We start from the raw sequence: 24128 nt of genomic DNA on the forward strand, positions 1-24128 counted from the left end.
GATAAATTTCAACTACACTATTTCAGTCATGCCTGTGGCATTAATGAAGTCATGGGTTCAAAACCTCAAAGTCATCATGCTGAACTGGTCAGTGTGAATTTCTATTGTGAAGAAATATAATGTAGGCTGATAAAATCAATTTAAAAAAAATCCTTGTGAAATAAGATCATGGTTTTGAACTTCTTTTTATTATTATTAATACAATGTGTGTATGAATCTAAGTGAATACCACCACAGTTTCATCTGGTCTTTATCAAGGTTTGCCTGCATTTTCTGTCAATGGTTTTACTTTGTGTCAACCTAAACCTTTATTGGAACTGGAATCAATTGTAATATTAGCAAAACCAAAAGTTAAATAGTTTTATATCTTATGTTCAACTTCAAAAAAAGAATGCAATTAACTATACTTCACAGCCAGGAGAAACCTTTCACTCAGTTATAGCTTATACTTATCTTAAAGTCTCAGGTATGGCTAAACAAAAACTTGAGAAAGTTTAATCCATTTAACCCTGTTCACAGATAAACCTTGGCCTTTATTACTCCTGTATAGCGTGGATCAAAGCTACAAGAGCTTTGACAGAAAAAAAATGCTTATGACAAAATAAAGACATGCTATAATATGCATTATTTTATTAATATATGAAAAGTGCATAAAATATACTTAGAAATGAGCATATGGTCCTAAAAGTAGTTAAAAAAAAAAAAAACCAAACCACAAAAAAACCCAGAAAATACTAGAATTAATCTTTTTAACATATATTTTGGTAAGGTCAGCTATTTCTATTTCCTAGTGATACAGTCTTCATGTACTTCAAACAAAACTGTATTGCTTCAAATTGGTCACTATAATTACTGGTAACTCATACCATGGTATCTCTTCTCAAAGTCCTTACTGACTTATGTGCCCAATGAGAGAGTAGGAAATTTCCACTGGTAACTGTCACTCAGAACTTGCGTCTTCATTTTTGATACACCTACACCCTTATACATTTTTGATACCCTTATACTCTTTTCAACATTTGTTACGAATTTGTTAGGAATGGCACAACAAAGTTTCAAGGACAGTTCATGCTGCTGACAGAAACTAAAGTATGTTTGGCTGTGACAGTGCTAGGAAAAAAGTGATGGTAATATTTTGAATGTAAATGCGAGTTTTCCTTCAAGTTTATTTTTTCTTAAAAAATGTCCGTCTTCTGCCAGCAAAATCTTATGATGAATGTTTTCTTGAAATATTTGCATAAATCCAACTTAGAATCAAAGAAATAAACTTGGGATTTCTTTTTTGAATGTAAATTAAAATTACTTGGATAGGTTAAATTTACATTATTCCCTCTCTGCCACATTTGTCGTTCAGAGAAACCTAGATTCAAGTTGATGTTTTTAATCAATTATCAAGTTACTGGTGAGTTCATTACAGATCTGAGAAGACGGAGGTAAAATGTAAAGATAGTTGAAAAGTTTTAAAGTAAATGCTAAGTATGTAAAACTCTTAACTAAAATGACAGATGTTCTTATTCCAAGCAAAGCAATTATTAGGAAAAAAAAAGGCAAGATGTGTATTAAACAGAATGTAATGTTTTGCAAGATTACTCTCAAAGTTTTTAGAACCATACACATGTCACATATTTTGTAGACATTTAAATTACGCTAATGGTCTTAATTTATGAAAAGCAAAGGCTGGCAAATATTCAGGAATTGCAGAAAGTCTGCAGATGGAAATCACAGACTTGCTGCAAAATAATTACAAGTTCACTTTTACCAGATGAAAGGAAATGCTATTCCAAACAACGTAACTCACTAAAATACCGAAGTCAGGGTTATGGATTTAACAATTCCCTTCTGCAGCCTTGATTGGCAGAACACAACATTACCACGAACCCTAGGGACCATGAAAGATGGCTGTATTAGTACTCCAGACCATACTCTGTATGGATAGATCTACTTTACCGAGCAGAAAAGTGACACAGAAAAACATGATGAATGTGAATTTGACTCAGTGCTTTTGTAGTTGATCAAGACAGTTATACTTCTTTTATGATTTTTTGTTATGGTGAAAAGCACTTCAGAACACATCCAATTTTCTTTATATCCAGTACCTGAAAACCTAGAAATGGTATCATCCAGGCTACCAAATGAAATACCTTTAAAATATTATCAGAAATCTTTAGAATTTATATCTTAATTTAAACACCTCAAATAAAGGCAGACAGATCAACATAAAAACCTGATTTTAATCTCTTCAAACCCAGCTCTAATGGTTTGGCCTTTTAATCAAATTTGTGAAATAAAACAGGTCTTAATACTAGGATAATGTTTAAAAGAATAAGAACGTTATGTAACAGTTTCTTGAATTATTTTATTATAGTAAGACAACCTATACTTCTTCACCACTGCAGTTACTAAAGGGAATCTGAATGGGGACTATAAAACATCCAGATGGAATCACAGAATGGCAAAAACCCTTGAGAACATACCCACAGAGAGGGGATTTATTACAATGTATACATGATTTACTTCATAAAATTCCAGACTTTCATACTGTGATCTCATGTGCTGTAATGATATTGACGAAACTAATGTTGGTGCCCCATGACTCTGAAAAGTCCAGCCTTATACCAACATGTGGAATTTCTGTCAATTTTGCATTAGTTAACGTGATGCACAAATTCTCATTCATTATCTAAGAAGGTGATCACTTAATTGACAAAATGAAATCCACTACCACTGTTCAGTTTCACCTCTCCTTGAAGATTTTAAAAACTGATCTAGTTTTTAACTGTTAGCACCTGTGGTAATTTTTTTCTTGGCCAACTGTCCATTGGGATTTACTCAATATAAGCATTTCTATTTCCCTGTCCTCCTCTTAAAACTGTAACTTTTTGGATAGACCTCTTTTCAAATAATTGTTGAAGCTAACTAATATGCTTATCTAATTGCTATACCAGAACAGATCTAAAATTCAGAAAAAAACTTCGACAGAGTTTCTGGATAATCCAATCTTATTTATCTAGAAAGAATCGCAATGAAAACCATTCCACTTTTTTCTAAACACCCAACAGTCCACTGTCAAAATAAAAATAGAATCCTGACTGTCTTCTGATTTCCCCCTTTATCCTATGATATTACTTAATAAAGTGGCTCAGAGTTGTGGCTAAATTTCTGCCACAGCTGCTGCCCAGGATGCTTTATTTCAATGGATGGAATAAGGCCAAAAAATAATAATAATAAAAAAAACCAAACATAAAGTTAAAATACTTTTCCAAGTTTTGTCTTGATATTTTATCAAAATGCCATTCCTTTCCTGATCAAGGTGCTATTCTTGTGATGAAATTTGTAGAAAAATTACTAAATGAAAACAACCAATACCATAGAAGTTGCCACATATTCAATACATCTGGGAAAAAAAACCCAACTATTTCATGTTCTGCCGATCCCTCACATTTTCCTTATTTAAATGAAGAAACATCTACCCCTCCTTCCTCTTTTTTTCTCAGTCCTTCACCTCCTCTCAAATCTGTGTTAGAGAAAATACATTTTGGAAGAATTACCTCAACAGTGAATTCTTTTCAAAGAAGTACACAACCCAATTTCACTCATTAACACAAGAAAACATTTGTATATTGTACCTTCACTACACCTCTTCACTACACTATGTTTTCCCTTCACCTCAAGAACCTCTTCCAATTCTTTCTAAAGCTGTCAAAAGTGACATCCTGGACAAGATGGATCATAAGTATGATCCCTAATGACAGTCTCTAGAATATCATGCTTTCCTTGAAAGTGCATTACTCACTGTCACTTTTTCTTAAGTTTATAATTTTTTTTTCCTTCTTTCTACTACTACCTTCTAGTTCTTTGTTACATTCTTTCCTACTATAGGGGGAATATTATCATCATGGCATGACACAACTAAAATATGTGTATGGCAAATGATGACAAAAAAAGAAGGCAAGAAAGTAAAACCACTTACTCATTACTAGTCCTCCTTACTTCTTACTTCCTTATATTTCTTCTCCTTGGCAACCTTGGGGCCATACTGAGAGATCAATGAGTAAACTAGAGCAGCTTACAAGTACCATGACAAAGCGTAACGTCACAGAACTCATGCAGCTTCCTAAATTTGTAAGGCCAAGATGACCATCTTTGTATCTAGTTGAGCACACTGTTGGTGAACTAATATTTTGTTTAGATAGTAATTGTTTTCTGAGACTTTGATAACAAGTTAAAAAAAATATTTCAATTTCCACACTGAACTCTGCTGACCTTAATTGGCAGCCATCAGGTCTTGCTCCTATCCTGAAGCCCTACTGACAAATTGTGATCATTCTAACACAGTGCCGCTCAAAACAGAACCACCACAGTCATAGATCTCTTGAAATAACTTGTATTTCTTGTGTTTCAGTTTTCTTTATTTACTTGACAGTAATATTGTTATGGGCTCTCCCTAGACCTGTTTTGACATCACTCTGCCGCCTTAATTTGACAGATCACAACTGTCTTTGCTGTCTGACAAGTTCTTTCACCATGAGGGTTTTCCATCGAAAGAAAATCTCCACATACAACATCACTATCAGTATAAAAAGACTGGCTCATAAAATTCCACGTACCAACAGACAAAATTAAGACATGCTATAAACCAATATATGTTTAGCAGGTTTGGTTTTTTGGGGGGAGAGGTAAATTTTGACATAAAATTACACTGAACACAGTAAAGATATATTCTTTTAGTCCTTGCAAAAATAATCCCAGATCTGTAGAGAGTCTGTTAACATCTAGATAAATCAGGCTTGATGGTTCATTAATGTTTATGTTATCATTAACGTTGTTTTCTATCAAAACCAAAAAGGTCTATAAACAGGCATATTTTTAAGATTCAAGTGTAGTAGTTTCTCAAGATAACTGATTCAAGAGTTCTTGTGGAATATTCTTTCTTTATGCCATGCAAACAAGCACATCCATATCCAATAGAATATGGAACTGTATAAGTGCCTTTAAATTGTTAGGACAAGTAAGGAAGTTTTGTAAACTTGGTCAAGGCTTAAAAGGTTTTAGTCTGGGTCATAAAAGCAGGTGGTAAGTTGAGAGAGAGTTAAGGAACACAGAAGGAGAAACTTTGACCAGCCCTAATGAGATTAGTTTTGTAAAGAATCTGGACATATAGCTCAGGCTAGACAGAAAAGGATTATTAAACTGTGCTTCACGAGAAATACACCTTCCAGGGCAAAATCTGATACAGAGATATTATTTTCACCCTATAGTTTATCAGAGTTAGGTAGTTTGGAAAATACTGCTGAGATAATAAAGTAGATTGATTCCATTTTTAAGCCTTTACAGGCCAAAGGGTGGGGCAAATACCAGCCCAACTGTTTCAGCTCCAAAATCAGGCAGAGTCCCCTGCTGAGTTCTGAATGATGAATTAAGTGGAATAAGAACCAGAGAACCTCTGCCTGTGGGGAGCTTCAGTCACAGCATGAACATCCTGTAGATACTGAATACCTTTCTGGCATACCACCTCGTTTTTCTTTGGACCTGGACAGTAGAGGAGAAAATAAAGGGGGAAAAGGTGGCTGTTCTAAAAAACAAATTGCACAACTTTGTCCAGTGTTACCATGCAGCACTGTTGTATATCTGATATGATGATTCCACCTACAGGCTATGTTACAGTAGCGACTGTACATATTAAGAACTTCCTCAAGAATCTTAAAAAAATTATTTCCTTGAAATAACATTAAATAAATTTCTTGCTACTCTTTTTGTAGTAGGAGACAACCTTACTGAGAAAAAAATGGGAAAAAAGAAGACTGTTTTCCATGAAAGCTGAAAGTTAGTACAAGAAGGGAGACTTCTGACCTGGATGGTATTAGGACAAAGAAGTATGAAGTCCTCAGGGAGGGTGTTCTTCTAGGCAAAAGACCAGTCCTTCCCAGGCCTTATGGCTTGCAACTGGAACACAGGCTACTAGCTTGAAAAAGTAACTTGTGAGAAAGTGCTCAATACTGCTGAAGGTAAGGGGGACCCAAAGGCCACAAACAACTCCTTTTCTTGCTCTTTAAAGGTTCCAGTATTGTGTGTATTTCTTTACATTCTTTTAAAGAACAGCAACTGGTATTGTTTGGTTTCTAATTATGTAATTTTTATAGTAGCACTTTCAACAGTAATTTAGCAACTTCAAACATCTAGTGGCTTTTTATTTTCAAGGATAACTAACAGAGTTTCTTTTCAGCAAACCTGACTACACTGCTACCAGCTTTTGTTATCCTGAGGGCATATATTTTTTTTACTGCTGCACTATCTTAACCCCTTCCATTGAATATATGTAGCTGATTCTAAACTTTACAATTAGTCTCACATTTTTAGTAATTTTTTCTCCATTGGTAAAGCAACAGACCCACCCCAACTTCTGCCTAATGGGAACTCCATACATTTTGGGTTGTAAAGACATCTTGATTATTAACTAATGTAATAACGATAATATAATCAAGGACATATAATCTGAGTGCCAACAACAATTTCAACCCTTAAGTTATGTTGGGACCACACAAGCCAAACACAAAGGAGAAGGCATGAGCAGTTAACCTCTGCTACATAGTCTAATGCATCTTAGTAAGTGTCTAATTCATTAGACAGGGACAGAGTGGCTCATATGTGTAATTAATAATTGGCAAGTTTACTTTCAAAAAGGTGCCAGATGCTATGCAGTTCCTAGTTGCTGTCTGGATCTCTGATCTATAATGTTTCCTGCCATGTTAAACATCTGTTCAGAACATACTTCTGCACACAGGAACTTCAGTAATTCAAGAGTTAAATCTTCAGAATTGAATGAATGTGTCTCCTCTTCACTTTTGGGTGTTTGTAATTATATCCCTTTAAAGACATCATAAAGGAATATTATGTGAAAGAAAAATGTTCTGTAACTGGTGTGAGTGTCATTATAGCTTGTGATAAACACTGTAGATAAACAAGAGAGACTTCTACTGTGGCGCCTGCTCTTTAGTTCTTCTTCTGAATGCCAGTATTGGGATCTGTCTTATCACTAGTAGCATATTTTGAAAAACACAGTGGAAGTTGTAAAGCTTTGAACCCTGGTGCTGCTGGAGTATGTGTAAATAAATAGGCAGATTTGAATATCCATTTAACCTTTCATAATTTCTTTGTTCCTACCCTACAGACTCCTGGAAAACTGGTGTTGTTTTCTGTCTCCATGTGTATCAGACTCATCAATGTTTTTTAGTAAGAAACACTTTCAGTCCTGAAGTGTTTGCAGAAACATGAACAGACTGTGAAGCCTTTCAGTAAGATACTAAGAACTAATCACAGAAAATTTCTTACAACAAAGTTCTTAAAAGCCCACAAGTAGCAGTTTGAAATTAACGATTTTTTTTTTTTTTTCTGTCTATGAAGGGATTACAATATGTGTAGGCAAGATTTCAATTAGCAGCAGCATTTCGAATTATATCCATCGGAGGATTTCAAGGGTTTTCATGTCCTGTTTCAGAATTACCTATTATTTTCTTGGTAAAAACAGAATTACATTATTTTCTTGGTAAAAAACAAATCTTGCAAATTACTTGGGAAAATTCATAAAATAATAAAGGAAAATAATTAAAAATATCCCCCAGTGCAAACCAACACTCAAAGCTTGAAACGATATGAAGTTATTCAATGTCTTCTTAGTGATGATGAATGGTTTTAAACTTACTAAAGCAAAGCATTACCTGCAACTCATTAGTGTTCAAACCTTACTATCTAAATGGGGTTTGTTTTCAGACAGTAATGTGAATTCACTGGGATCCTTTTACAAGTATTTACAGTGTGAGATAAAAAGAAATCTTTGAACAGGAATCCTACTACCAAAAGTTAAGGAAATCTGTCTTCCAGAAGATTGGGTCACGCAATTCACTGGCTTTAACTGCACTATGCTAAGCCTGCAGCATAACATCTGACTAGAGTTAGAAAAAGTGCACCTAGGGCACATGGAAAGAAAGGAGTGGGAGGCGGCATGGCAGAGAAGAAATATGTTATGAACTCCTTAACCTTGAAAACCAATGCAGTGTTCTTGCCCCAGTACAAACCAAACAGTCCGTAAGATTCTTGACCCTGAACTGAACTGAGTGATCATGTAGACTGAGACACACACTGCAAATGACACTAGCCTGACCTCCCTGCAGAAAGAGTTTTCACATTCACCTTGATTTCTAACAGGAATTCTCTCATGTCTAACTATAGCTGGCACTAGCTTTATATGAAGCTTGTCTGAATGCAGAGAAAGGAGAAAATGTTATATACTAAAATGAGCTTCAAGGTAATGATTAAAGAACTCCTTAAAAATAAGAATCACTTTCTATATATATATACACACATACACACAAACACACATAAAAATTCAAAACAAAGGCTTGTTTCATATAGTGACTTCAACACAGACCATCTTTGACGCCTCAAGGGAAGATGATATATTCTTGACTTCATCTGCAGTTGAGAGGCAGTCAACCACAGAAAAAGGGAAAAAACACTTTTTTTACTGTTCTGTGCAGGTGGATAGCTGACTTCGAAGGACATCTGTCTATGACTGTGTGAACAAATGCAGTGACGGCAATGTTAGAGCAAGTTAAGGTTAATGGCACATAGGAAACTGGGATTCACAGGCTCTCAAGCCACAAAGATGCTCCAAAACCATTCAGCAAATACATGACATTCTTCCTCCTGATAAGCTGGATCGAAAACTATATTTAGAAAAAAATGTATAAAATAGTCATAAAGATCACAAGTAAAATCCGTCTCAATACTTGATGGTAAGCCCCAGTAAATTTTCCAATGTTATTTACCCTATCAGGCATTCTGTTGATAGAAAGGCTAAGACATCCTGTACCATCTAACTTCTTTTTATCTCTTCTCTTTGGTACATTGAACCAATCAAACCCCTTACACTGTACTTCATATAGTTTATCTCCCATCCATCAATCACTCTTGTGGCCTGCTCTTCTGTTCCCTCTGCATGTGCGTGCATCCTTCTTGAAGTGCTGGCTATAGAATGGTCTTACCTCCAGATGGTAAGGGTTAGACTGAAGTTATGCACAAAAATGAAATCACCTCCTCAGCTATTCTTCCTAGGCATGCAAGTATTGCACAAGTCCTTGTTGCCTCAGTGCTGAGCTAAGAGAGCCCAGAGTATGCTAATTATTATAACAATCCCTACATTCTTCGTGTGGGTTTGTCCCTCATCTCCTACCCTCCAGATATAGTCTATACTCTTTGATCCTAGAGACTGGATCCAGCATTTGTCTCTGTTGAAATTTGGCTTTTTATTGAGTTTCAGTTATTCCACAAAATAATTCAACATATCTCTCGAGTGGAATGCCTTTGCTTCTCATTTTGTATATCTCTGCCTAAGCAGTTAGCTTTGCCAGGAACAATTCTGCACTGTAATAAAGATAGCTAATAAAAATACCAAAGTAGGATTAAAAAGTGGCTTATAGAAATTTCAGCACTATGAACAGCTTCACATTTTACTTAAGTGTTCTTAATTCCAGTTAATACAAATTTGAAAATCATAATACTATTTTTAAATTCCCTTTCTTTCTTACTTGCTAATATTTATTTTGATCAGAATGTTGGCTACATGCTGTGCTACAGACTGGAAAGCAAATACCCAAAGTCACATTAGTTGAAAGAAGGCATGCCTGCACACACAAACAAAAATATTTTGGAAATGGCAGAGTGAGAGTAAAGAATGAGAGAACAATATGCATGGAAAATTAAGTTCTGCAAGAGGATGCACTCACAGATGCTTTATAGTATCTGTGCTCCTGAGCACAACAATAATACAAGGGTTCTCAGAAGCTTCCAGGAGAAAGCCAAGGGCCATGTTAAGCCCCAAAAAAGTACTTCCTCACCCCCCCCACCCCCCTGAAAGCATATGGGATTTCCAGATTATTACAGTATCTTAGGAAAATGGTTATTGCAGTTTTCCTAATACAAAACTCAGTATTGTTCAAGGAAATCAGGAACTGATTGTGCCAGCGGTAGTAGATGCCACACTTGTGGTCTTTGGGAGCTTTTAGTAGTGTCATTTAGCACCCAAGTTCTATTCAGTTCTAAAGGATTTTTTTTGGCAATTTTTCAGTTGTTTCAAGAAGCCTCCTGTCAAATAGCATACAAAGCTACTCCATCATCACTTCTACTGAATATTTTCACAAGGCTGTGTGGTGTGTTAATGAGAAGAAACAGATTCTGCTCCTATCAGCACACAACCATTTTTTGTTTCATCTGATTTGAATTGTGCATGTATCAGAAACACATCAAATGCACACCAAAGAATTCTTAGAGAGCGCTTTTGGAGAAAGGCTACCTGGCTGACCTTCTATGCAGCTAACGATAAAGGAAAAGAAAAAGCATTTCTAATGTTTGTTTGGTACTTCCTAAAAAAAAAATAAAAATAGGGAAAGTGTTGTATGTGACTATGTTTCAATCTTGGACCTATTGTTACCGTTCAGGACAGTCCAAGGATGGCTGTGGTGAAAATATTTTTGCACATCTGTGTTTGACAAAAAGAAGATACAACTTTTCTTTTGGCTACAGATTAGATTACACTCATCTGTAACATTTTCACCTAAACCCTAGAATGTTGTAATGCACTTTACATGGAGGGAATTTGCAGACCATATGCAAACTAGAATTACTGAAAACATATCTATGCAAGTGTTAAATGGAACTCCACAATGAGTATAGTTAAGCTCAAAAATGTGACCTACACGTATTGCATGTTTGTTTTCAACTGGATTCTATATGGACAATTTTAACCTTTGCAACTTCTGTTCTGTGAGGCATTAAAAGAAACTGAGTTGATGAACCATACTAGGCTGTTTTCAGTACACTCTGTTTGAAGCTATTTGCATTCCATTGCAAATCAATCCTTTTTAACCTGTCATTGAGGAAAAATTCCACTTACATTCTGAGAAGTTGATGAAATATTTGAAATTCAGTCGAGTGCAAGAACTTGCTTTAGAAAAAGGAGCGAAAATGAGTACTATTTCAGTGAAATTGAGAGTTTTACCAATAGATATCTATTCTGCAGTGTCAGATTACTACTTGATAGTGTTCCTTTGCTACAGTTGGGAATTTATATGAACAAAAAACCAAAACAATTTTGATTATGAGTGGCCCTTGTTTTTGGTCTAGACTGACCAGATCATTGCAGCCCTTTTATTTCAACTCCACACAAAAATTAAAAAGCCACTGCTTAGATATTAAGTATTGTTCCCTCAAACAATAAATCAGCCAGTCTTCCATGGGACAGAATGATGACACAAGATAAAGGAAAATGAGGTGGCACGCTATGACTGCAAGATTTTTTGCCAAAAGTTTGAGACAGCTCAGCTACTACAAAAAAGTGAAATCATAACTAAGTTGTGTACACATTTCCAAATATATATTAACAACATCTATCTCAAAGCATCAGCAGGAAAAATTCCATACCATAAAGAAATATTGAAAAACAGCAAGAAGAGGACAGGTATTTTTATATTTCAAGCTTGAATATTCAGAGAAAGAGGACATGCTTCATAGAATGCAAGAAATACTTTTATGGTGATCAATCTGAAAAGCAGATAGCACCTCCAGACTTGATTAAAGGAAGTTTATTTGATGCTTTTTGATTATTGTAACTAAAACTTTTACACATAAAGCAATGAATTAAACTATTTCATAAAAAACTGACAAGCTAATTATTGCTTGCCAGTAAAAACCCAAAATTTAAATTATCAAAATCCCACAGGAATTCTATGTACTCATATATCTTGAATAATGCCACTAAAACCTGTGTTTTGAGGAGTCATGACATGGAGAGCACTTTAAAGCACTTCAGGGACCACCATTGGTGCTTTTAATAAATAATGGCAGGAAATTTCTCAAAGTAAATCAGGTATCAGACTAGGAGAAAATTGAGAATTCTCTTTTAAAGGCAACTTAACCAGGCAAGAATTCAGTTTAATTAAGATCAAGGGTCTCACACAGGCAATGAAAAAAGAAAAGATGAGAAGTACACAGTGACTATAAAAGCAGCTTTCTGAGTTCTCTGCTAAGAAGAAAAAAAGCCCAACTATTCTAGAGGGAGCAAACAGAAATTAGAGTCCTGCAGTGTAAAATCTACAGTGTGCTTGGATTTTTTTCTTTATAGGTTGCTATTTCAATATCTGGGGAAGAAATGACTAGTTTTTAGAAATGAGAGAAATGTGAGTGATTGAAGAAAAGGTTGGACATAACATTAAGGAAAAATGATGGGAATGACAGTCCTTATTTTGGAACTCGGTGTTTGGTCTGTAAGTAATGATTCCCGAGACCCAATTAGGTGGCTGATTCACAGATGGGACAAAATTTGGAACAGCAGTACAAGTGGGTATTAGCAGAATGCTACAATAAAACCATGTCTCTCTCTGGACAGACAATGAGATAAACTCATGCTGCCTCACAGTTGTGAGGTTCCTGTGGTCTCTAGCTTTTCAGTCTTTGTCATATGCTGGGAACTGTTGTAGTCTTGTTCTTGCTATGACTGACCAAAAGGCAAAGTTGGAACAGCATTGATGAAGGATTTTTTTTTAATCTATGAAAGAGCTCAGGCAAAGCCAAGATAATTTTAGTTGTATTGTATAAAAACTATAGTGCAATTAATCAATTGTCAAATGGAGAAGGAAAACACTGCTACATATTTTGCAATCAACTTCATTGAAATAAGAGACTTAAGAATGGAATCTATCAAACATCTTACAGTCATCTCCACGTTCTCGATGACTACCTCAGATCATTAACTTCAGGTGCCATTAAGTAAGAACTGCGCCTTAAGTGAGAACTGCACCCTACTCATAGCTATAAAATAAACTGTATAAAATACCTGAAGCTTCTGAGAATTACCAAGCTGCTATACCATTCGTTTGTATTATTAAACAATAATATTATTAAATAATAATGAGACAGCAGAAAAAGGCTACTTAGAAGTACTTCCAGCATTAAAAGAGGGCCAACATTGTGGAGAGCAATAACTGAGACCATAGAAAGATGTACACTAATATTTAGATAAAACACATGTATAATAGAAGGAGTTTTAGAATTTGAACACAAGGCTGTATTTTTTCTTTGCAGTTCTTCACACATTATAAACTTTGCCTTAATGAGACTTTTTCTTCCCAATAAAGAAGAAGATTTTGGGTTAAAACAATTCTGGAAGGAAAAAGGTTACTTGGCTGTATGTATTCGTCTGGATATATGATGTAGGAGCAATGCATACTCATGCAAATTGAGCAACGCATACTCATGCAAATTACCCCATCACTATTTTACCTGCATTCGCACTGATTCATTACTTTCTGCATGAGCTTGCCGTATTTGCAATTTCTGCAATACCTCCTGCCTTACTTACAAGGCAAATTTTCTAACTATGAAGTAATAAAGTCAACACATAAAACACTACAAAAATCCTTAAAAGTGTCCAAGGGCAACTTTCTTTAAAAAATCATAATTTTTCATTCCCCTCTAGGGACAACTCTTTATTTGCCTGTGTGAATCCAACTGACCTGCATGAGCAAATAGTGTCCCTACCAAATATAGATATACGTATCAATAATATCAGAGCACAGTCTTCAATTTAACTTGTTCTATGGGAATTGATTACACTTTTTAATTGTATTTTTCACTAGTTTTTCAAAGTCAGGCTGAAACACTTACATCAATATTCTGAGGAGGAAAAAGCAAACTATAAAAGAGTTTTTTTCATTCCAAGATGACAGGATGTATCTTTACACAGCATCTCACTTAGGGAAAAAAAGGGGTATAAAAGCTATCACTTTTCATTTCTTTAAATTAAATTAAACGCAAGGAAGTGAAATCAACAACACATTAACAACTGATTCATTTATTTATCAAAAATAGTTATAAAAGGCTAGTGAAAAAGAAAAACTGTTCATATCAAATGACTAATAGCTAAAATATATAACCTGATAACAGAACCGTACCTTCAATCAACAGCTCTTGTCCATGACTGCCCAACAATGTTCGGGATAGGAAAGGGGCAAAATCAACAAAAATTTCTCGCAGGAGAGGGGCCACCTTTTCTAAGGCTCTTTCAAGCTTTGCAGTGATACTGTGGAAGAACAGAGACCGTGATTGAAAGAACACATAACAACAGAAACTAAATTATGTCAGATCATACCTGTTTTTAAAAGTTGCGGTAAGCTTCTTTAGAAAAGAGGATGGTTACCATTTCATTGAACTTCATAGTGTTTAAATGGCTTTAAGGAAATGCAAATGTCATGTCAGTCAGCAGTGCGTCAGCCTTATAAAGCCTACAGCATTTACAGAGCACTCCTGAACAAGTAAAATTTTTATTCTCAGTTTCAAACATTGTAAGCAGAATGCCAGATATTTAAGTGTAGGTCTATTTCACCTATCTCAGCTTATATGCATCTCATAATCCTACATAAATTTGAAAACTTGAAATTTTTTATTTACCCAAAGAAAACACAAGTAACTTGTTTATTTGTTCAAGCTTTCAAATAACATTGTGAAGGCATTCAAATTGCATGGCATTGCAATGCTAGACAAGGGAGTGTATGAGAAAGTGTTCTAGCACAGATATGAAAAAAAACAATATTCTTTTCTCCCACTTTGAGGAAACATGATCCCAGATAAATAAATTTTCTTTGCATTTATACTCCTCTGCATGTTGAGATAATACAGCCTTTGAAGCATGGAACATTTCTACTTGTACAATGAGGTGTTGTGACTTCTGATGCTTCTTAAATTTCAGAAATAATATACCTTTGTTTGAAGATACAAACCTAGCAATAGTATGTGAACATCAGCATTGTGCTAAGGATTGTACCTTTTAAAAGTCCTTCCCTTGAATAATACTTATGCCCTCTGAAACTTTTTTTCCAGGATTAAAAAGCCGATGTGTTATCTTAATGAACTATTACTTAAAAATAGAAAAGAAATTACAGATGCAGTCTCATCTACCAAGAATTTTTGCTGTTCTCTTTCCGACTACTGATTGGGTTTTCTTTGTGCTTGAATTACACCACCAAAATATTATTGTCTTTCAAAAGCACCATTATAGGCAGAAGGTTCATTTTTTGACAGAATCAAAGAGAATGAACATTGATATTTAACTTTTATACTTTATCTACTATCTATAAACACTAAATAAATGTGGATATTTTAATTCAGATCACATGATGATCCCTACATTTAAGAAGGAAGCAGACATTATAAATGGATTGGAAGTTTTCCTTCATTAGCTTAAAAATATTTTACTGAATTCCTATAGCTTGCTTTCTTTCAATGTGCTGCTTTCCCATTTTGAATTCAGATATGAATTTTCTAGTATTTTAAAAGATGGATTCATATCACCAGTCTTTGTTTTAGTGAATTTCATTATGCTAAAGTGTCTATTGACTATACTTGAAATACAGGTGACCAGACTGGAGTTTTTACTTTGCATCATGAATCCACCCCAAGCTTTTGCTGCTAGGGATAAAAAGCCTACTATATTAATTCAGATTTCTCTAAACCTTGTTTTAAATAACGGTTTCACTGTAAACTGGTTTCAAAGGCCTAATTTTTGAGTTCATTTCACTTTCAAAGCTCTACATACAATAGAAAAAAATTCAAGTTCAAAAGTTTTTAAAGTAAGACCAATTTTTATTTAGGAATCAAGTAATATGGGAGGTGTGGATGTGCTATTAATTTACACTTTGGATGAGCTATAAATAAACACCTTGTTATCAAATGGATAGCTGATAAATTTTGTATCTTATGCATCTACTAGTGGGCAATTGGGAATATTGTTTTGTGAAAACATAAGATCAAAGCTTAGCACTGTTTAAAAATGCATATCAAAGAACAGAAATTAATATTTAAGCAGAAAAAAAATATATCTTTTTCCTTCATGTAAACCCCTGTGCTGAAAACTGAGTTCTGGTCCTTCAGTTTCAAAAAGCAGAATTAAAAAAAAAAAACAAACGGACACAGAGATCTCAAAAATGTTCTAGGGAAGCACGTGGCCCATCTACTGACTTTCCTGCATGAACACACACAGAGGAGAGAGACCGATATTATTCTACAGCTGCTTCCATCATCTCTTATACCTTATAATGCATCCTGCAATGATTAGGGTATGCCACCTTCCCAGCCTCATTCCAGGCCAAACCTCTATGTCTCAATCAAGACTACTAAATGTCTAAAAGTCTAAGATCATTCTCCTGCTTGCTTCCCTTTGCTCAGTCTACAGCCATAAGCAGCACTTTTCCTATGCAACTGCTGTATGGGAAAGGCTTAGATAGGTTAATTTTCACTTCATGCTCTCTGCCCCCACAAACAACTCTGACTTTTAATTTCCTAGAAGCTAAAGCACAATGAATTCAAAGTAAGAAAAAAAATAATATAAAAAAAAAGTTGTTTTTTTTTTTTCTTTTTTTGGGGGGGAGGGGAGAATGGGGAGGGGAAAAGCAAAAAAAGCCCAGAAGACATTTCTTGGGTTGATTAGATTTGAGTTATCCGCATTTATGATTTTGTGCTCCTCCTATGGGTTTTTTTAGTCATAATTTCAGTTACTGCTCAGAGTCCAGCTACTTCTGAGTTCAAATGGAATTCAAAATTTGAATTCTAGATTATGCAACTGAAGTTTTTCTTTGACTACAGGACAAAAATGCTTGTGAAAAAACCAAGAACACTGCATTGGTTAAAACAACTGAAAAAGAAACTGATTAACAATACAGTTTAATTTTAACATACTTCATTATCTGAATTTTAAAAAACATTTCACCCTCAGTGAAGCACTGTCCTAACATATTAAGAAGAAGCAAAAGGAGTGGTTTAATTACACCATAACGTTATTAACTTGCTTGTAACACTGTCAAGCAATAAATAACATCATACAGATGGTCATTCTCTCCTTGATTACTCACACCTTTTGGAATGGAGCCAAGAGTACTCACACTTTCAGGCTGGGCCCTCACTCATGTCTGTGATTCCACCTGCAACCCTCACTTGACGCTTGAGATGTGACCAGCAAAAAAGTGCAGAACAACTGTGTGTTAAAACACTGAAGCACCAATACTTTTATTTTACAGATTACCTAGGGCCCTTGATTTAAGTTTATTTTCTTCTTAGTTCAATAAGGAATGAAACTAACTTACTCATGAGCTAGCTTGGTTGCTGTCTCCACTCCAATCTTCTTAAAAACATACCTCGAAGTGGCCAGACAACTAAGGGACACTTGGCAACTTGGCAACTCCTTAGTATAACCTGTGTCACCTTTTTAGGGCAGACAGGTCAAAAATTTGTCTTTGAAGTGTGCTGTGGCACAAGTCAATACCTTTACAAAATAATAACCTATTATACAAAGATATTTAACAGAAATTTCAGAGGGCGTTTTCCTGGCTGCCAGTGTAAGAGGGGTATTAACGATCCCACAGCATGTGTCTCTTGCACACCAAGTCAAATCTGGTGAACCATTTAGTTGGCTGCACAAACACATGTCTGGTTTCATCCTCTCCAGTTTACATACAAGGCTGGTATGGGAAGAGAAATTATAATTAATGTTAAAAGATAGAACTTGTGTACCTCATGTTCTCAGCTGAATCCTCTGGCATTGGAGCAACAGTTTGGACAGCTGGAAGATTTTTGCTGGTAGCACCATTCACAAAGCTGGATGACGAAGAGGAAGAAGAAGATCCTGAGTCTACTGCACCTGTCCCCCAAAAAATACAGGTCTTAATTCAGTCTGAGGAAATATAACTTTGAAAGACTTTTAATAGGGTCCTTGTCTTATTCATCTACTTTAAGGAAATAATGTTACTTATTGTAAAACAATTAAAACCATCGCATACACTATCATATAAATTTATACCTTATTTTTCTAGCATAGTAAGAAGCTTAAACAGTTATCAAAAATCAGGCAAAATAAATCCTTACCTCATTTCCATTATTCCCAAATTATATTCCAAAGATGAAAACATTTTTACATCATCCTGTAAAGCAAGATCTTTCTAAAATAAAGGTATATTTAAGATGACATTGAGTGGAGAATAGAAATTTAACTTTTTTTTTAAATATACATATATACACACACACTTCTTGGCTGCCCAGTTGCAACTACAGGGAGTAAGAAAAAAAAAAAATCAAATACGACAGAGAAGATAGATAGAAAATGTATATTCCTTCAGGAACCAATGGGCGAAAGTAGCATCTGAGGAGTATTAAGATCCTAATTATAGTTTTTCTGTTTCCTTCCTTGAGTCAAGGAGAGTTTTAAGATCTTAGAAGTAGAGAGGGCAGTGGGGGTATCATTGTAATGGCTGTGAACAGCTGCCCAGAAAAAAGATGCAGACAGAGCATACATTTATACTTTAAGTGATCTGGGTCAGAGCTCAGGGCTAAACTTAAGACTCTAAATGCCAATCTATCATGTTTGCTGAAAAAGCACTGTGAGTTCAGCCTCCCTGAGTCAAACCAGCAAAGGCTCAAAGTGACCATGAACTGCATTGAGAGCACTGTGAAAAATGCTGTTCCTGTTCCTTGTCCCTGTTGCACAGTCCTTGTGCAACACGCCACTGCAAGAGAGGTAGCAAGGGGCAGTTTTGTAGTCGGAGTTCAAAGCCTACGGGGCTGCATTGCTACGAGAGACAAGGGCGACCAGCAACAAGATCTATCCAAGTTAGCAGCGAGGGGTGGAGAACCCAGTTTAAAGATCAGTGGCATTATTCTGCCATTTAAAAAAAAAATAACTGGTAACTCCCTGATGCTTGTCAGTTTCAGCAGTTCTTTTGTCACTGTCCTTTGCATTACACAGGTCTGCATTATTTTTCAGTTTTCTGCAAAGCTCTACAAAGCATTTATGGTTTTTTAGCTGCTTAAGCAGCAGCTGACAGTGAAGTAGAGGTCAAATGCTGGTTATGGTGAAAAATTCTCTGGCAGCAGGATGAATTTTTTTTTTTTTTAATTTAATTTGGCTTTTTACTGCTAAAAGAATTACAGTAAAGATCAGAATTTGGACTGGCTCATTTAAGAAAAGTTGTATTCAAAGCAGCATAAAAAAGCAGCAGGATTTGCTGGGCTTGCTGACACTGGAGTAGCTGGTGAGGGTCAGGATTTAGAGTAGGAACTGATTTAGTTTGCCGTTTTAATAGCGAAAATGGGAGGTGGGTTGTGGCTTACACTGCGGGTTCTGACTTGAACTAAATACAAATTGTAAATGTACCCAAACACACTAAGAAAGAAACACAATACATATTGTAGGCTATCTCTCTCAACCTAGGAACTACAGCAACTTAGCTGGGAATAGGGTAGCTTAAAAAGGAATAAAGCTTGCTATATATGTGCATACGCATGTGTGCATGTGAGTATTTATATTATTTATATACTTAAATGTTTTATGTATTTATACTATTTTCATATTTATTTTCATATATACCTAGATAACACATATTTTTACTGCTTCTTTCCTTTCCCTTCCAAATTCAAAGTTTCTTCATAAAGGTTGTTGTCTAAAAATGCACTTGCTAAGTTGTTTAACCAGCTAGGGTCCCAGAAGAGGTCGAACAGACCTAGAACTACTAGATTAACATACAAACAAGAATCAGGATATGAATCACAGAAATTCCAATCTAAATCCCTGTAAACCCAGTTTCTTACATAAAGAGATGAAGGAAGAAAACCTATCATCTCCCAAAGCATACATTCAAAGCACTAAAAGGACTTCAGTAACATACAACTCATTACATTGTGACAGTGACATTGACTACGACAGTGATGGCAGATGGAATGTAAACACCGACTGCAACCCATGAATAACTGAAAAAACACTTCAAGCACAAGTCCAGCACAGAATATACCTCAAGGATAAAACTGTATTTCTAGAGTGTCTGTAACATACTGTAAAAAACCCTGTAAATAGGTTTGGGGGGACATCTAGTGTTTCTAAAAAATTCTTTATCACAGGAAAAAAAAAGAAAAAAAAAGTGCCATTCAATGAAATTCTACATACTATTTTAAAATCATTAATAAATAGATAATTTCACAAACTACAAGTATATAAACCAGAAACTATCTGAATACTTTATGCATATATCTCAATACTGACACAAACGATCACTTTTTTGACTACCGTAAGCTTAGTAATAAAAAATGGCAAACCCAAGCATTTTAATCTAAGGTATATTTACATGTTTTCAATGTGATAATTTTTTTTACTGTCATCAATGTGTTTAGCATTTCTAAAATGTGGATATAAAATTAAAACTTTTTAAAAAAGGAAGGGCTTCTGAAACTACTTCTTAAAAGAATTCATCAATAAAGCTCATTCAGATGAATTCAGACATAAAAGGATTTACTAAAGATCTTATGTAACATATAGTTCTAATTATATCTGATACTTGCTGAAAGTCCATTGGATCAATACTTTAATCAAGCTAATCCATAGTCTAGGAGACAAAACCATTTGCATTAAAAAAAAAAAAAAAAAAAGTATCTCGAAGATCTACCAAAAAAAAAGAAGCATCCTTTAATCCACAGTGACTATACCATGGTATTTGAAATACTGTCCTTGACTAAGAACAGTATTGAGGAAATAACTGATTTTTAAATGCAATTACTTACAAAGAAGAGCTACTACATTCCAGCCAAAACAGTTCAGATCTTTAATCATAGAGAAGATTGAAAAGCTTACACTATCCAGTATAATTTGGAAAAGAAGATTTCAAATGTATGATTTTTTTTTTTGCGTGATATAAGAGTACCTAAAAGGAAAGCCATGCAAGATTAACAGAAGTGGCTACACAAATAGAAGTGATAACATTATTCAGAGCATTCACTCCTCCTGTCTGCCTCAGGATAATTATAAGATTTTTATATATATATATATTTATCCTTAGAAAATCAAAGTTCTATTACCACGCATTAAAGGTAATCTGCAAAAGGAAACAAAAATAATGAGTGTGTATTCATATTATTCCATGAAGCAGAAGGATGCCGAAAGCTTCCCTCTCCATTTTCTGCACACCCAGGGAGATTTTCACTTTCCCAACCCTTGACTGAAGTTGTGATATCCATGAAGAGAGCTCTTCTCTCAAGTGCTTTTGCTTAGTTTAGAAAGAAAACAGACCATAGCCAGACATTTCAAAGGAGTTTAAGTAAACATTAGTTGCTCTCAGTAAGGATTTCTGAATCCAAACCACCGTCTCCATTGTCAATGGGCTTCTTCATGACAGACAATCCCATTATTACTTTTATAAATAATTTAAAAAAGTTCTTGTCCTCCTTCTGTAGGTCACAATAAACAAGTATCGATAATACATGACTACAGTTATGTTAAGTGGGTTCATACTGAAAAAGCTTCAAAAAATATCAGCATAATTTTCGCTGACAAATAGTAATTGCCCAGAATGTTAACTCTACACAATCTATGATATATTTATTAAGTAACTAGTTGTTTAAGGAGCAGTTAATTGGTATGTATGCATCCCTGGCGGTGTTCAAGGCCAGGTTGGATGAAGCCTCAGGTGGCATGGTTTAGTGTGAAGTGTCCCTGCCCATGGCACGGGTGTTGGAACTAGATGACCTTAAGGTCCTTTCCAACCCTAACTATTCTATGATTCTATGACTCTATAAACATCCCCTACTGCAGAGGACTGGAGAAGTTAGCTCATTTCAATTCTAAACTATGCTTATAAAAAAGTATTATGGATATTTATTCACTTATTTAAGGCTGTGCAAATCCACTGTGCACCATCAAAGATTATAAACATACATGAAGAGGAAACACTGGCTCTAATAAAGGCCAAGATTTAATCTTCCTACGTTTTTATTTTAGAAGTACAAAAACAGTAACAAAAAAGATGATTAAAAAACAAAACACCACTTAAAGTAACAAAACAAAAAAAACAAGAAAAAAAATGAGGGTCACAAAAATATTTAAGGACAATACCTGTTGTATTAATCATACTTTTTGGTGTAGCTCCTGTTGCAGCAAATATATTAGGTGTACTACCCGGTGGCAGTCCACTCCCAGCTGTGGCAGCTCCAACTGTGGTAACAGCCAGACTACCGGGAGGGGGTTTCTTTACTGGTACAACAACACTCCTGTGGAAAAAGAAATGGCAAATTACTAAAACTGAACAATGGAACCAGCAAGAGTTGTTGTTTATGATGGGTTTATGCTGAGTTATAACACTGTTGCTGAGGAACACATAATAATGTCAATTTTCTTAACCTTTCTGAAATAGGGTAAGACTATGTTAAAACCATGCTCCTATCCTTTGTCCACAGCTTCATGTGATTCTGAGAAAATTAACTCATCTTTCAGTGCCCACAAAATGGAAAGACAACACCACTGCAGTGATATGTTGTGAACACTGCTATCACCTGTAGTTTAGATTTCCAAAGACAGGGCTGAGTGTTGGAAATGACACCAGCATACTAGCAGCCCATATACATGCAGTCTTAATCTGTATGTTAATTTGTTGATCTTACTGAAGTTATCTAATATGACAATTTTGTTGCCAGTGATCTGAACATTTGAATACAGTAGTTGATTCTTCAGCACCATGTACATACTGGTCTTGCAAATAGAGTTGACTAACAAACATAATCTTGCACTCAGCCTTCTGGAAAACTTTCATAATCGTTAAAATCAACAGCACACTTAAAATACAACACAGTAAATATTTGCTTTCACAATACTGATAACATGCCCATTTAAAAATAAAGTTTGAAAAGCAGTCTTGAGAAATTGAAGCTTTTAAGGAAAGAAAGGGGCTTTCATACAAAAAGTCTGACACAATACATATAGACGACACTGCATTCAAACACACACATTCTCAGATAATCTTCAACCACTCTTTTTTCTTTTTTTCAAATCTCATAACTAAAAGACTTGCTATATGTGCTAAAAGGGAAGAAGAATGAAAATATTCCAGAGACATTTAATTAATATTTTTTCAACTCTGGAGTGCTGTCATAGTGCAGACAACTACATTTACAGGTTTCCATTTAATATTTCTATTTAGCTATAAAAACTGCTCCTAAAAAGTCCATTTCAGTGTAAAAACTGAGGAGAGAAAAACAAAAAAAAATCCCAGAAAAAATTATATCCATAAACATTAAAAAATATTTTTCCATCCTAATACGTAACTTTTCTGGTAAAGCACATAAAAATTAATCATTGTGATCAAAGAACAAAGCAAGAAAATGCAACTAATTAGGGTAATAGGTACACTTCTGTCTAAATATGATGGCACATGATGGATCAAAATGTGCAGAACAAATTTTACAGTAATGTGGTTTGTTCATGTATTTCTAAATCCTCAGTCTCCCTGGATTTTGAAGACCGGTGATGCAAATTGTCTTGATGATGCCATTGTTAGGATTACATACAAGTGCTGTTTTCTGTGATATCCTCTTATATGATGCCAGTGTACAGAACTGCAATTTTTTTCTCCCTCTTTTACAGGGGTAGCAGTGCCAGTTGTCTCCGTATTCTGAGCAACAGCTTTACCACCACCCTGATGCAGGTACTATGAGAAATGTAATTCTAGGCATATCAATGGTCCCCTTCCATTTATATTAGGAGAAGATGAGTTTGCACAATGCAGTAGTTATCGATTAAGATACATGACCCTATAATAATTGCTTGATAATCTCTTACAATTGTTGCTGATATGAAGTGTTTACATAGCAGCAGCTACACCTGAATAAAGACAGGTCTATATGGTTTAATCTGTTCCATAATGCCATGAAATTTCCTAAAATTAGCTCCTATGCACACACAAATATCTTTGCTTCATTAATACTTCAATCAAATACTTGAGTTCTGGTTGTTCAGGAATATCAAGTAAGTACTCAAGAGCAGAGCTCCTGTAGTGCCACAGAAACACAAAAAGAAATTAGGATTTGTATCTTAAGTGGGATCATCTCCTGGTTATATTAATTTAATAAGAAAACTACAATCACTACCTATAGTGTAGAGAACTGCAATAGAAAGGCTAAGATTGGTGTCAGTGAAGAATGAACAGGAATATTTAGGTGATGAGACACAAGAAGGAACGACACAGTAGGAAAAGGTGTCTTAGACCAGCCTACAC

General features: G+C 35.1%; 1 protein-coding gene across 4 annotated transcripts in view; it reads right to left on the reverse strand.

Annotated features, from left to right (window-relative positions):
- Positions 1-24128, reverse strand: part of NBEA (neurobeachin) — a gene marked incomplete at both ends in the record, with an annotated part of 526482 nt that overhangs the window by 280415 nt on the left and 221939 nt on the right. For all 4 annotated transcript variants that reach the window (XM_080613294.1, XM_080613295.1, XM_080613292.1 and 1 more), the window contains 3 exons: positions 14004-14131; positions 17614-17740; positions 21974-22128. In XM_080613294.1, coding sequence (XP_080469420.1) covers positions 14004-14131; positions 17614-17740; positions 21974-22128 — 410 coding nt within the window. The remainder of the gene's footprint in view (positions 1-14003; positions 14132-17613; positions 17741-21973; positions 22129-24128) is intronic.

The sequence above is a fragment of the Psittacula echo genome (genome assembly GCF_963264785.1).
Source record: "Psittacula echo genome assembly, chromosome: 3".
Classification (NCBI taxonomy): Eukaryota; Metazoa; Chordata; class Aves; order Psittaciformes; family Psittacidae; genus Psittacula; species Psittacula echo.